The sequence below is a fragment of the Choloepus didactylus genome, chromosome 4 (genome assembly GCF_015220235.1).
Source record: "Choloepus didactylus isolate mChoDid1 chromosome 4, mChoDid1.pri, whole genome shotgun sequence".
Classification (NCBI taxonomy): Eukaryota; Metazoa; Chordata; class Mammalia; order Pilosa; family Megalonychidae; genus Choloepus; species Choloepus didactylus.
Genome location: NC_051310.1, coordinates 94,434,504 through 94,450,290, shown reverse-complemented (window position 1 = coordinate 94,450,290; position 15,787 = coordinate 94,434,504). Strand labels below are relative to the sequence as shown.

Genomic DNA, 15,787 nt, shown 5'->3' with positions numbered 1-15,787 from the left:
CATAAAAACCTGGTATTATAAATCCTTCTCCTATATGTAACTCGGGGACATTATCCCTAGCTCCCCCAAATTAATGCTATTTTCCATCTACTCTTAGTTTGGAAATCCAAGATAAGCCTACTGGCAGAACTCAACAAAGACTTGATCAATATATTATACAGTAATCATTCCTTAAGTGTTTTATCTTGAAATGGTATCAATTAAAACACAGAAATAGTTACCTTAGTGAACAGAAAGTAAGTCCTCAGATGGCAAACACTAACATTGCAATGAAACTACTAGAATATTTAATTATTTAAATAATGTATTTAAAAGTTTCAACTCCAGATTTTATGCATTTTCTCCAAGGTAAAAAAAAAAAAAAACAAAAACAAATAAAAAACAAATAAATAACTGATTTTTAAGAGGGGAGATTTAAAGTAGATCAAATGTTACAGTTCAAAGGCTGCCTATTAGGTGACAGAGGAAAAGTACCTAGGGTAAGAAGCAGCACCTGTGCCTCTGATCCAGGACAGTGGCTGACTGTCCACGCGCAGATCAAGTGAGGCCTGGATCTACTGCCTGGGGGACAGGAGAGACTGCCTCTACCCTATCATGCCAAGCATCTCCAGCCATATCTGGTTCAGGAGCACCACTGCCCTACCCCTTCAGAACCAGACTGACTGACAGGGGCTGCATAGTGGTGATACGGTGGAGGTAGGGGAGCCTGTAAGACTGGGACTACAAAGCTGACAGAAACCCATTCCCCCAAGGCTTAGTTTCTCTAAACCCAACAGCAAAAATACCATAAATTCAAAGGATTTCTGCCAACCCTTTTCACATCTGTTAAAATGTAATAGTGAAAATGCAGGAAGCACCAAATAACTTTGGGGCTAAATTTTCAGCTGGTTATTTTCTGTCTAATATTTTAGATGAGACAAATTACAGATATTTTCTCTTCAATAGACAGGGTTGATTCAACAACATAAAAGACTGGGAGTATTTGTTTTAAATTTTCATATTGGATAATTTCAAACCTACAGAAAAGTTGTGAATGACCATGAACACTAGGTATACTCTCTTTCTCAAGATTCAACAACTGTTAACATTTTGCCACCTTTGCTTTATTTTCTGTGTCATACACGCATACACACACGTGTGCACATTATTGTACATTCTATTCTTCTTTGTTAAACCATATTAAAGTAGGTTGCAGACATCTCTTCATCTCTAAATGTCTCAATGTATATACCTAAGAAAAGGCCTTTCTCTTAGGTAACCTTGACTATTGTTATCAAGTTCAGCAAATTTAACATTGATCTAATACCATTATCTCAAATCGAAGATTGCTGCCCAAGGGCAACATTTTTCATGTATACCTTTTAGGCTCCTCTCCTTCCCCCACTTTAAAGAAAATCAACATGCAAAACTCATGGTATGCTGGTTGGTTTGTACAGGTTAGTGTGAAGCCCTGATACATCCCAGAGTAATTTAGGCAGAGAGTAAAAATGTATTTGCAAAGCCCCCTTGAGGGACTGGGGAAAAATGTGAAAATATTAAACTTCCCCACCTGGGGAATTCCTGATATTCACACAAGCATTGGGGACTACCAATTTAGAACGCCAAGCCCTTGACATTGGGGTTTGCCCTTATGAAGCTTGTTACTGCAAAGGAGAGGCTAAGCTTACTTATAATTGTGCCTAAGAGTCAGCCACAGAGAACCCTTTTGTTGCTCAGATGGGGCCTCTCTCTCTAAGCCAACTTGACAAGTAAACTCACTGCCCTCCCCCTACATGGGACATGACTCCCAGGGGTGTAAATCTTCCTTGCAGCGTGGGACATGTCTCCCAGGGATAAACCTGGACCCGGCATCGAGGAATTGTGAAAGCCTTCTTGACCAAATGGGGGAAGAGAAATGAAACAAAATGAAGTTTCAGTGGCTGAGAGATTTCAAATGGAATCAAGGGGGACATTCTGGAGGTTATTCTTATGCATTATATAGACATCCCTTTTTAGTTTTTAGCGTATTGGAATAGCTAGAAGGCTATAGCTGAAACTGTAATTGCAACCCAGTAGCAATGATTCTTGAAGATGGCTGTATAACTGTATAGCTTAGACGTGTGACCGTGTGATTGTGAAAACCCTGTGGCTCACACACCCTTTATCCAGTGTATGGACAGATGAGTAGAAAAATGGGTACAAAAAGTAAGTGAATACTAGGGAAGAATGGGGGGAATGGGATGTTTTGGGTGTTCTTTTTTATTTTTAATTTTTATTCTTATTTTTATTTTTATTTTATTTTTTGTGGTAATGAAAATGTTCAAGAATTAATTGTGGTGATGAATGCACAACTATATAATTGTACTGTGAACAACTGATTGTACGCTTTGGATGACTGTATGGTATGTGACTATATCTCAATAAAATTGAATTAAAAAAAAATAAAGGAAAACTTATGGTATGGCTCATTGGTATGAATATTACCTGAAGTTGATCTTGATGAAATCTCATGGGGCCAAACTGCACATCAGCTGATACCTGTTAAAGAAAGAGACTTGCTTAGAAATTAAGGAAAAGAGAAGCTTGCTTAAAATTTTCTTTCTAATCAGTGTCACAGATGAAAATGAAACTTTCTAGTCTAGAAAAAAAATCACATAAAGTAAACAGTTAGTAGATGGAGAAATAATTATGAGGAATTCCAAGGAGCTCCTTATAAACCCCAGGGGAGGATGGAAACAGGGAAGGAGAAATGAAATTGATCTAATCCTGGCTTTGCCTTTTACTAGCTTTGTGTGATTTTAGTAAATTACTTAACCTCCCTCAGCCTCAATTTTCTCATTTGTAAAATGGCAATAGTAATATTAAATTATTTTTGTTAAAAAGATCAAACGAGATTACAATATAATGAGCCTCCAATAGACACTGAATAAACATTGGTTCCTGCCATTCCCAGTTCCATTTTTTCCATGATGGCCAATAAAATCTTACAATTAAAATGGCACATGAATAATGAAACCCAGCAGTCAGAACCATGGGATGTCAGACACTCTTCATTTTACAGAGGAGAGGACTGAGGCCCGGAGACAGGAAGTGACTAACCTAGGGAGTCACAGCTAATGAATGGCAGAGCCAGGACCAGCACTCTGGGCCCCAACTCTTTGGACAGAGCTCCTCTTCCCTCCTCATAGTCTCCTTCCTGCCTCTTCCTTGTGCCGTGGCAACAGGCATGTACTGGAGGCTCCCTGAATATACAATGTTCTTTCCCATACTGTGCCTTTGTCTGTGCTGCTTCCTTTCCCTCTGAAGCCAAACCTAAACCTCCATCCTGTATGTTGAATATCTTCTTCTACCACCCTCATACTGAGAATCCTAATTTCCTCCAGTTTTCCGAAACCAGGGCACACCAAAGGCACTACATTTTTCCACTTCTTCCGTGGTTAATAGTCTATGTAGGTTCTTCCTCAGTCATTTTGAACAATTTCTATTTTCTATGACAGTACATTTCATTCAGATTAACTTGAAATATATTTTTAAAAAAGGCTTCATAAGCATCTTAAACTGTCAGTGAGATCTCCAGCTCCAGTTTCTTTACCCAGCTGAGACTGGCTGGAACCATGCATCTGAGAGACCACTTATGCAGGGAGCCCTTACGAATTTGACCCATTAACAGTTTCCCCAGGCACTTATCCATGTCTACCATGTGTACTTGTCTGTCTTCTCCCAAAATCATGAGCTTCTCAAGGCCAGGAACAAGAACATGTTTGCCATTCTATCCCTATTACCTAGCGTAATTCTTATCAATAAATGCTTATCCATTTGAGAACACTAAAACACACAAAGACAAAAACACAATGTCATAACCAAACTCCAATGGAGTAATGACAATCAGAGCATCCATAGAGGGCTTACCATGTACAGGGCACTGTGCTAAGGGCCACACATGTTATCCTGCTGAACTTTCACAGCAACGTTGTGAGAATATTCTCACTTTATAGTTGGGAATATAAGGTTCTAAGTACCTTACTTACTTACAAAGGAGCCCAAGGGAGGGAGAATGTGGGGCTGAAATCTAAGCCCCAGTTAATGAACCCTGGCACTGAGGTTCTACCTGGAAGAAGTGTTCCTTTCTTGCAATTTGCCCAGAGATACTGTATGTGTTAGAAGCTCTATCTTACGCTGGCCTCTGGGTGACAGTATGATTCCATATCTAGAATGCAGCAACAAAAGAATAGATCCATAAGACTTCCTACAAGATGCTCCCTATCTGGCTACCCACCTCCAGTCTCTCCCCACAAGCAGTGAACTATCCTATAGTAAATACATGTAACAAAACTTGCCCAGTGATGGGAGAAATTTATGTATTCTTTTAACTGTTAGAAGCTGACGCCTGTTAATTATGGGCCACTGGCTCAGTTTCTGATTTGCTTTGTAATAATTTTACCTCTCAGGATGCAGAAGTATGACGGTTGCTGCTATTCTAGACCTAAGACTGAAGAGGAGGATCTCTTTGGCAAGGTGGAAGGGTGAGGAAATCAGACAGCCCACGGTACCACCTATCCTCCTGTGCTATGTAATTGTGGGCTGGCCTCATTTTGAGAGGCACAGCTGTATGCCAAAGCCAGAATTTCTTAAAGAGAAGATGTGGGTCCAAGAGGGCTGCTATAGTCTTGAAAGAGAGATCTGGATTACCAAATCATATTCTCACAGCAAGAAAGAAAGCAAGAGGCACTGAGAGAGACCAATCTGAATGGTGAATTTTTTTGTTGGTTTTTATGAACAAAGTTTAAAGTGATAAATGAATGAAAGAACAAGGAATGGGACAAAGCTGCTACTTAGAGAATACAGTAGAACTGCTCAGAAAGAAGAAAGATGGACAATCATTTTGCATTGATTTCCCATAGTTTGGGGACTGTTTCCTAAGAGACAGCTGAAAGACCATCAACAGGAGGGAGCTGCTACTGCCTAAGATAAAGTGGTTAGAAAGCACTAGGGCCTTGTACATGACTTGGGGTTCTCAGACTAGTGATGGAGAACACTAACGGAACCTGCTATGAAGGATCAAACAGACGAAAAACAAAGTCTGAATGGAAAAGAAAATATTTATGAATATTATAAATGTATATGATATAACCAGTCACAAGGAAAACCTTAAAACATATTCCACAAAGTAAAAATTGCACGGTTTTTAATTCTTTTGACAATAACACAATCCAACCAAAAATTTAAAACGTAAGTTTAAAAAACAACCCCAAAGAAATTTTAAAATATTATCACTCAAAATTGCTGGGTCAAAGAGGGAAATGTAAATTATACCTACAGATTACTTAGAAAATCATAAATATCATATAATAAAACTTACAGGATACTGCCAAGTTATTCTCAGAGGCAAAATTGATAGTCTTAACTCTTTCTGTCATGAAACAAAAACAAATTAATTAAATATACTAAACTTTAAAATTATTAACTTTGAGAAAATCAGTACAAATTTAAGGAAACCAGGAAAAGGAAAATAAACAGCAATAGCTAATAAAAATTTTAAAAGGTTAATGACTAGAGTGACTAAAAATGTGTGTGTGTGTGTGTGTGTGTGTGTGTGTGTGTGTGTGTGTAATGGGACAAGATAAAAGTATGGATACTTCAGGGCAAAATCCTTATCACCCCCATCAAAAGTTGGTGAAATAGCTTATTTTTACAGACAAAAGACAGCGTAAGTTTACGATCTCAATTCATAAAAATAACTCACCACTGGATTTATTTTAAGCAATGAAAGATGCTACAGATTCATCTTTTTTTCATAAATTGTTCTAATAAGCACATTGGAAACACATTTTTTAAAAGATTTAAGATTATGAATTTTGCCTCGGTTTAATCTCAGCAGATTAATTTAAAAATTTTAATGTTTCAGCAGCTCCACTTTACCATTGAACACTTACTTTATTTACTTAACTAGACTGCATTTAACCTTACATCCGTTCTACAGGGTATATCCGGCTCTCAGGACCTCTGTCCAGCCGAGTCCCACCAGAGCCGGACAACTACTTACCACTTTCCCCCCAAAATAACCACCACCAGGAAATCTGATGACATTGCTCAGTAAGCACACGTCAGCAGTGGGCCCTCACAGAGTAAACAACTTCCCAACTCCTCTGGATAAAGAAATGAGAACTCCTGCAATTCTGGTGGTCAACCTTTCTTTATGAAAATCATAGTGAAACTGACCTAATGCTTCAAGTCACAGCCCTCTTCATAACAGTTTATTTTTCACATTAATATTAAGAAGGGAATAGTCATTATTTAACCAATTTAAACAACATAGCTTTGATTTAATCTTTCATCTGCAAAAGCACTGATATTTTTAGGATACAAAAAAACAATGATATGTTCAAGGGCTGACACTGGCAATTATACAAGTTGTTGAGTATATTCTACTGGGTTTTAAAATATTTGTGTATTTATAAGGATTTTTTGTTAACAAAGGAGATTATAAAATTAGAATATCAGACAATAAGGATGCTTATTTGCATTTTAATATTTTAAAGTAATTTTGGGGGTAAATATGACCTATAGAAACATGAAATAAATTATTAGAAGCTTTGGATGACCCACATTCCTGATTTCTTTTGTTTGCTTAACTGACCTAACATCATTTAAGATGTGACACTAAAACACAAAGCTACTATGTTATGAGTGTTGATGGTGTGGGTGGTGGGGGATACATATATAATTCCAGCCTATCTAAAATTTCTACTCCCCCGACCCTTTCTATTCCTTGCCCTGCTTTGTTTTTACTCCCTTGCTCTTAAACACTATTTGACATTCAACAAATTTTATTATTTATCTTTTTTATTGTCTGTCTCTATTATGACAGGGATTTTGTCTGTTCTAGTCATTGCTATATTCCCAATACCCAAAACAGTGCCTGGAAGGCATTCAAAAAATATTTTTGAATGAATGTTTATTCAACAGCTAATCTTTTTAAACCAATCATTTATCTAGAAATATTTGTACCAGCTTATTACATATATGTATATATATAATATAGTGCTTTCTAGTTTTCAGAGTATTTTCACATAAACTTTATTTCATTAACAAACAGGAAGAAAGGAAAGAATCTTATGAAAAGCCTAAGCATGATGAACCACAAAAGAATTATGTGCTCTGTCTCCTTTTCCTACATCCCCTTGTTAGGAATAGAAATTTAAGCAGGGATCGATTTACGTTAATTATACACAGACCCAGTAACTGTAGCAAAGGCATAAATCAGGTTTTTGCCTGAGCCATCCTGTCCTTCCCAGGCCTCCCCTGAATAGTGGGTTTCTTGTGTGTGTGTCTCTCTCGACAAACAGTGGTCACTAAATTAGAGGGACACAACCTGGACAAGAATCAGGAGACATCAGCTCCTAGGTGGGACGAGTCTGAACCAATCCAGACATCTGGAGCCCACCTACTTTATGTCATAGGCCAAGCACTGTGCTAGGTACTGGGAGTGCAAAGAACAACACTGTCCTTGAGCATGAGAGGACAATGTAAATTGCAACAACATGGTACAGTCTGTTTTAATAGAGAAAGAAGGTGCTTACTATATGCTAAATACTTGATTTCCAATCATATTTAAATCTGATTTACTCCTTACCCTACAAAGTAAGTTCATTTACTCCATTTTATTGATAAAATAACAAACTCTGAGCAGTTACAGTTATACAGCTGGTAAGCAGCAAGGGTGGGAATGGGACCCCGGGCTGCATGAATTTAATTTCTGTGATCTTCTCATACTCCACTGGGAAAGGTCTAAAGTCACCTGACCATAATCTATATCTAGCTGAGATAAGATCACAAACACTGGAAAACAGCATTCATTCTTCTGACAAAACTTTACTGGTACCCACTAAGTATCAAGTGTTTTCTTAGGTGCCAGGGATTCAACAGAGAACAAGACAGAACAGTATCTCCATTTGAGGCATGTTTACATTTACCCATCAGGTGTAACACACTGCACACTCAACAGCAGTGAGCCTTATTCAGAAGGTTCTCCAGTTAACTTTCCTGCCTACCTTATCACTCCTGGCATCCTCACTGCAAATGCCAGCCTAGCCTTTTTTGGGTTAGCTAATGAAACTTGATGGTATCAAGGGGATTACACTGGGAATGACAACCCACATAAAAGAATGAATTATCTAGAATTAACCAAATCAGTCCCATAACCAGTATTGATGTTGGACAAATAGGGGTTTAAACTCTGACCCCTCCCCTGAAAAACTGGGTAACTTTGGGCAATTTTCTTCATTTTGCTAAATCTCACCTAGAAAATAGTGATTGTGAAAATTAAATGAGATATGTAGCTCTGCATGGTGCCTGGCACAGCTCAGTGCTCTGTAACTTATAGCCATTGTTATTAGTGGAAAGAGATACCCAACCATTTACAAAGCACCTGCTTTGGTTCTAAAGCACCCAAGACATTCTTAATACTTAAATACATTTTCTCCATCATGGCTTTTGGTAGAAAGTGGGTTTCCAGACTGAATGCTATTTGAGAAAAAGTCTGCCACAAAAAGTCCATTTCAATCTCCTTGTGTTAAACCATCAGACCCTCTTAACACAGGTTTTACCTGTTAAGCCATTTCTTCATCCTCTTTTATGAGGGCAACCAAACTATTCTTAGCAATTAGACTACGTTATTTTTAATAATAAATAACACTGGTTTCTTTAAAGCTTCCTTTTGAAATATGTTTCACTACTAATTTTAATTCTAAATTTCAAATAATCATCTCAGAAAAATCAAGGAAAAAGCTATTTTCTTACAATCCCCAAGAAAATAGAATTTTGGGTTTTGAAGGAGAAACCACAGAATAGAGGAAGTACACAGAAAAGGAACTAACATCAACAGATATTGTGAGAATCCTGGGGTAGGGGACAGTCTTCTGACCAAGAATGGGGGGCTCAAAAACGAGAGGCAGAAGTGAAGGCAGTGGTTATAGCATTGGCCTCCATGCCTTGGAAAATCACTTCCTTCCCTTTCACTGCAAAGAGGAGCAACAGCCCAGGCTAAAGAGATCCTAGGGAGATTGTGTCTTCCCAGGGCTGCTTCTTCCTAAGGGTTTAAAAGTAAAATCCTGACCAGGAGTTGTCTAGTGTTTATACGAAAAATGTATATTTACACCCCAAAAATTCAATACATTTTTAAACAAAATGGTACATCAGAAGTCTCAAATTATAATCCAAATACACTTGGTAGAATGTCATAAGAATCATAATTGCACAAGTATTTTGAAAAGTACTGAGTGTTACAAAGGGGATGTGCAATTCTGAAGTGGCTGACCCAGAGAGCGGCATCCCAGCATCTCCCTGTGGGAGGGCGGACAAACTACCCTTGTTAATGTATTCAAAGTAGCCACATGTTAATAATTATCCTATCATGCTAGATCATTAGGTATAGTGTTTTACTAAGTTTCACTTATGCTTTACGAAATAGGCTGGGGGTTTTGAGTTGACTTGTAATGAATTGTAATTTTCCCCATTTAAAATAATAAGAAATGGGTCCTAAATGAAGTTTTCACTTACAACATCTGATTTTCAGGAAGCAATTACTGAAGTTAAGGCAGAAATGCCTTTATTTGCATATCCTATGGCTCAGGAGTGAGAAGCCTGGATATATTCACAAAGTTCTGTAGGGAACATATGCAAAGATGTTTGTCTAGTGTTACGTGCGGTGGCAGGGAGTTGTAGGCAACCCGGGTATATCTAACTGGGGGATAGTAATATGATGGATCTTAAAAACATGCTAAGTGAAAGAAGAAACAGAATGACACCTGTAGTACAATACCATTTACATAAATGAAAACTACATAAGCATATAACAACAGTATATACTTCATAAGAACACATAAAAACAAAATAACATACAGTAACCACATCAGCCTGTGGGATGAAGCAAGGGAAAGGGAGTAGAGAACTGAATTAAAAGACACAAAAGGGGAGGCGGGAAGAGAGGGAAGGAGACAGAAGAACATTGAGGGTAGGCTAAGATTTCTTAGATGCAAAAAGCACAAACAATAAAGGAAAAGATTGATAAATTAGATCTTAAAATTAAAAACTTCTGTTGATCAAAAGACTTCTTTAAGGAAGTGAAAAGGCAAGCTACAGAGTAGAAGAAGGTTATTCGTAAATCAAATGACCATCAAAGGGCTCACACCTATAATATACAAAGAATGCCTGCAAATCAATAAGACAATCCAGATAACCAAACTGGAGAAAATGTTGCAGAGACCAACAATGTTAATATGCTAAGAACTAAGAAATACACTTATTCAATTCTCTGCATCTGATCTAACTAGGAAAAGAAATTGAGATCATCAACAATTTTTGAGTTTTAAAATGTAATAAGAAGGTATGTATGCAAGAAATTTGAACAGATTTTAAATTTTATAAAATATATAAACCAATGTCACTGGTTAAATTTTTCCTATTTTAAGAGAGTTCTTGAGAGAAAAGGGAAAAAGAAGCATTTTCATCTACAATTTGTGTATCTACAAGGGAAATGAATTACTTATGCAACTATTACACAGTAGAAAGCTTTGTTTCCATAGAGATTATGACACAACTGATTTAGGCCTTAAATTAGAATATTCCAATTTGAATTGAGAAACGATCTTTTTGTTGAAATGAATAGTGTATTCAGTGCGAATAAAAGGTCTGCACATCTGCTGATATCATTTCCTCTTTACTTCAGCAATAAGTAATAATGAGAATACATTCATACAAGCCCCAAAAAGGAATTCATACCCCCCAAATTTCACTAGTGCCTGAAAATACAGGGAATGACATATTTCTACAGGATGTACAAAAACACTGACCATAAAGAAACAACACAAAACATTTTGAAATATCTTTCTGTTCATTTGACATCTATTACAATTAAACATTCTCTTGTAATAATGGTGTGAAGAGAAGGACAATTCTGTCTTCCTTCAGTCACTACAAACTGAATTCTGTGTGTATGCTGTGTGTGTGGGAGGGGTGCATAAAGTTATTAATTCAAAGTACAGAACCATCAGAATGCCAAATTCCAAAAGGAGTGAAATATATGCTCCATAAGTATAGTATATATAAAATCCTTCAGGGGTTCTGCATTGCCCTAGATAAAGCCTGGTTTCCCTGGTAAGGAATTCAAGGATTCTAGAGTGCTAGCAGCTTAAGTTTCAACTGCTCCAAACCACTTCTAATACCTTGAAAGCTTGTGTTTCTTTACTACTGTGCCTTGGCCCATGCAGCTCACTCAGCCAGGCACATTCTTGCTCTCCCCCTCTTCGCTCCATTTCACCCTTCCTCATCCTTTAAGATTCAGGTTTGGAGAAGCTTTTTCTCCAGCCTCCATCTGGATGAGGTACCATTCCCTGGTGTTTCCAAGGCTTCTGGGTTTATTTTCATCATAGGGGAAGTATGTTTACCTATTTCCCCCACCAGACTGAGCTTCTGAAGTTTCTGAGTTCTATCTGCTTTCATAAAACTAGAATCTAGCCAAGTGTGATGCTCGAAATTGTCCGAATGAACCAATTACCGAATAACTGAAATCCCCCAATATTTCCTGGTGTTTTGATAATAAGCATTCTTAAAGGAAATTTTTAAGAAAAAAGTTAAACCCCAGTGTTAGGGTAAAATAAAAATGTCAGGTTTCCTGATAGGCTTATATTAGAAATCATTCTGTTCTTTTTCTAATTTCACTGAGAAATCTTTCTAGCTGAATGGATATTCTCATCCCATTCTTACAGGCCTCCAAGGAAACTATGTAATCTTTAATTTTGTTACACTTGAGTAATATCCTCAACTTAACCAAATATTCAAACAAAGTTCTGTTTGATTAGATTCCTGTCTTACTGCTACCCTGGGCATTTTAGTTACCCATATCAGTTGCTATTTTCAACCATGTTTTTCTTAGATATTATAGAAAGTGCTTGATCTCCTCCTGAAAAACTGATTTCATTTAAATTATAATATGTAATAAAATGAAAAACAGTACTAGTTTTGAGCACACACGACTGAATCTGAAAAGAAAGCATGAAACACAAAACAGGAAGTAAGCCCTCTGGTTCAATAAAAGGCACAGTGCCATGTAAAAATAAAAATGTTAGGATATGACCATGTGATATTTTTAGAAAAAGTTGTAAGACTAACAACAAAAACAAAACTATTTTTGGGATTGATAAATTTTAAATTTACACCTATGTACACTTAAAAATATCTTTACATATCAAGCTAAATGAAACTTTATTTTCATGGTAAAGTATAACATCAAATCATGGTATTTGATTTGATAGTATAAGAAAATGTTATCACTAAGAAAATGTTACCAGAAATGGAGAAAATATCAAACATCAATGGTACATGGCAGTGATGAGGAATAAATCCAAAACTCATAGTTATAATTTTCATCAGAAAATGAAATTAGGGTATACCACTTCTGCAGGTGGCTGGTTTCACTTTTATATGTTAATTTTTTCTAAATATGTTTTGGTAAACAGGTGGCTGAAGGGCTTGGGGAAACAGACAGATTCTAGCATAGTGAAGAGTGTTCTCAAGAGAAGGACAATGCAGGGTGAGTCCACTGAGCTAGCCTAACCCATCAGGTCACATGTGGTCTGAAGACAGACTGCTAATAGGAGAGAATAAGAAGTTTGGATATGTGGTTTAATTTCTATGATCTTTTAGTTTTGATTTGCTCTCTGAACCCGAAACAGAGCAATTACTTGCCATTTAACAGTGGTGGGTCTAAAGACAGGGCCCCCCATCAAGAATCACTGAAGACTTCCTAGCAGAATCTACTTTCAGAGGTGGATGTGCTTGGGAATATTTAGTCTCATTTAGAAACAGAGCTTGGTAATGAATGAATGACAATCCATAAAGTAAATCTGCAGAAGGTATTATCTCCACTGACCCTCTGGAGGGTAAACACATATTTCAATATTCTGGATAGACAAACAGAACTACTGGAGTTGTAGACCATAGTAACTAAAATGAAGAATTCCAAAGAAGGTTTCAACAGTAGATGGAAGGTGGCAGAAGAAAGAATCAGTGAACTCTAAGACAAGATAATTGAAATGAGTCAGGCTGAAGAGCAGAAAGGAAAAAGTATTATAAAAAAACAAAAATAGCCTAAGAGACCTCTGGGACACTATCAAGCATACCAATATACGCATTGTGGGAGTCACAGAAGGAGAAAAAAGAAAGAGGCAGAAGGAATATTCAAAGAAATCATGACAGAAAACTTCCCAAACTGACCAGAAGATGTGAATGTGAATATGTACATCCAAGAAGCCCAGAGAACACCAAACAGAATAAACTCTAAGAAATACACACCCCATAACATTTTGATCAAATTGTCAAATGCAAAGGTCAAAGAGAAAATTCTGAAAGCTGCAAGAGAAAAGTAACATGTTACATACAAGGGAGTCCCAATTAGATTAAGTGCTGATTTCACATAAGAAACCGTGGCAGCAAGAAGGCAATGGGTTGAAATACTTAAAGTGGTGAAAGAAAACAAATACCAACCAAGAATTTTATATCCGGCAAGGCATTCTTTCCAAAAAGGAGGGAAAAATTAAGACATACCCAGATAGGGACAGATCTGCCCTACAAGCAATGCTAAAAGGGAATGCTTCAGACTGAAAGAACACTTGACAGTGGTTCAAAGCAGCATAAACAAATAAAACCCTCTGGTAAAGGTAATCATTTAGATAATTATAAATGCCACTTCTTACTTTCTACAAGTGCTAAAATACAAACGCAGAAAAAGTAACAAGAAATCTATAGTTCTTACTTCCTACGGGTACTAAAATGAAAATCATAAAAAGTAATGAGAAGGGGCAAGATGGCAGACCGGTGAGCTGTATGTTTTAGTTACTCCTCCAGGAAAGTAGGTAGAAAGCCAGGAACTGCGTGGACTGGACACCACAGAGCAATCTGACTTTGGGCATACTTCATACAACACTCATGAACGCGTGGAACTGCCGAGATCAGCGAAATCTGTAAGTTTTTGCGGCCAGGGGACCTGCGCCCCTCCCTGCCAGGCTCAGTCCCGTGGGAGGAGGGGCTGTCAGCTCCGGGAAGGAGAAGGGAGAACTGCAGTGGCAGCTCTTATCGGAAACTCATTCTACTGATCCAAACTCCAACCATAGATAGACTGAGACCAGACACCAGAGAATCTGCGAGCAGCCAGCCCAGCAGAGAGGAGACAGGCATAGCAAAATAACAGCAAGACAAACTCAAAAATAAAAGCGGAGGATTTTTGGAGCTCTGGTGAACATAGAAAGGGGAAGGGCAGAGCTCAGGCCCCACAGGCTCATTTGCAAAACCCAAAGAAAAACTGATCTCTGATCTCTCTGCCCCCTGGATCTTTCCTTAATAGCCCTAATTGCTTTGTCTCTTAGCATTTCAATAACGCATTAGATCTGCCGGGAGAGCCCCCCCCCCTTTTTTTTTAATCTTTTTTTTTCATTTTCTAAAACAATTGCTCTAAGAAGCCCAATACAGAAAGCCTCAAAAACTTGCAATCTGGGCAGGTCAAGACAAGAGCAGAACTGAGAGCTCTGAGACAAAAGGCAATAATCCAGTGGCTGAGAAAATTCACTAAACACCACAACTTCCCAAGAAAAGGGAGGCATCCTCTTACAGCCATCATCCTGGTGGACAGGAAACACTCCTGCCCGTCACCGGCCCCATAGCCCAGAGCTGCCCCAGACAACCCAGTGTGACGGAAGTGCTTCAAATTAACACGCATACACCACAAAATTGGGCGTGGACATTAGCCTTCCCTGCACCCTCAGATGGTTGTACCAGACTTGGGAAGGTGGAGCAGTGGGAATTAACAAGCCCCATTCAGCCATCATTTCAGCAGACTGGGAGCCTCCCTACACAGACCGGCAGTCCAGAACCACCCTGGGGGGACAGCACTCACCTGTGACATAGCACAGTCATCTCTCAACAGAGGACCAGGGGGTGGAAGGCCTGGAAGAGGGACCCACTCACTAGTCTCAGGGCCACACACCAATACCAAGGACTTGTGGGTCAGTGGCAGAGACAAACTGTGGCAGGACTGAACTGAAGGATTAGACTATTGCAGCAGCTTTAAAACTCCAGGAACACCAGGGAGATTTGGTTGTTAGAGCCGTCCCTCTCCCTGACCGCCCAGACACATGCCCCATATACAGGGCGGGCAACACCAACTTCACACGCAAGCTTGGTACACCAACTGGACCCCACAAGACTTGCTCCCCCACTCACCACAGAGGCAGAGCGGGGGAGAACTGCCTTGAGGGGAACAGGTGGCCTGCGGACGCCACCTGCTGGTTAGTCACAGAAAGTGTACTCCACGAAGCTGTAGACCTGACAAATTAGAAATAAGGATTTCAATTGGTCTACAAATCCTAAAAGAACCCTACCAAGTTAAGCAAATGCCAAGAGGCCAAAAACAACAGAAAATTTTAAAGCATATGAAACAACCAGCAGATATGGATAACCCAAGCCCAAGCACCCAGATCAAAAGATCAGAAGAAATACAGTACTTAGAGCAACTAATTAAAGAACTAAAGATGAACGATGAGACCATGGCACGGGATATAAAGGACATCAAGAAGAGCATGGAAAAGGATATAAAGGACATCAAGAAGACCCTAGAAGAGCATAAAGAAGACATTGCAAGACTAAATGAAAAAATAGATGATCTTATGGAAATTAAAGAAACTGTTGACCAAATTAAAAAGATTCTGGACACTCATAGTACAAAACTAGAGGAAGTTGAACAACGAATCAGTGACCT

General features: G+C 38.4%; 1 protein-coding gene across 3 annotated transcripts in view; it reads right to left on the bottom strand.

Moving 5' to 3' along the window:
- Window positions 1-15,787, bottom strand: part of PDE8A (phosphodiesterase 8A) — a 202,056-nt gene that overhangs the window by 80,790 nt on the left and 105,479 nt on the right. For all 3 annotated transcript variants that reach the window (XM_037833126.1, XM_037833125.1, XM_037833127.1), the window contains exon 2: window positions 2,464-2,517. In XM_037833126.1, coding sequence (XP_037689054.1) covers window positions 2,464-2,517 — 54 coding nt within the window. The remainder of the gene's footprint in view (window positions 1-2,463; window positions 2,518-15,787) is intronic.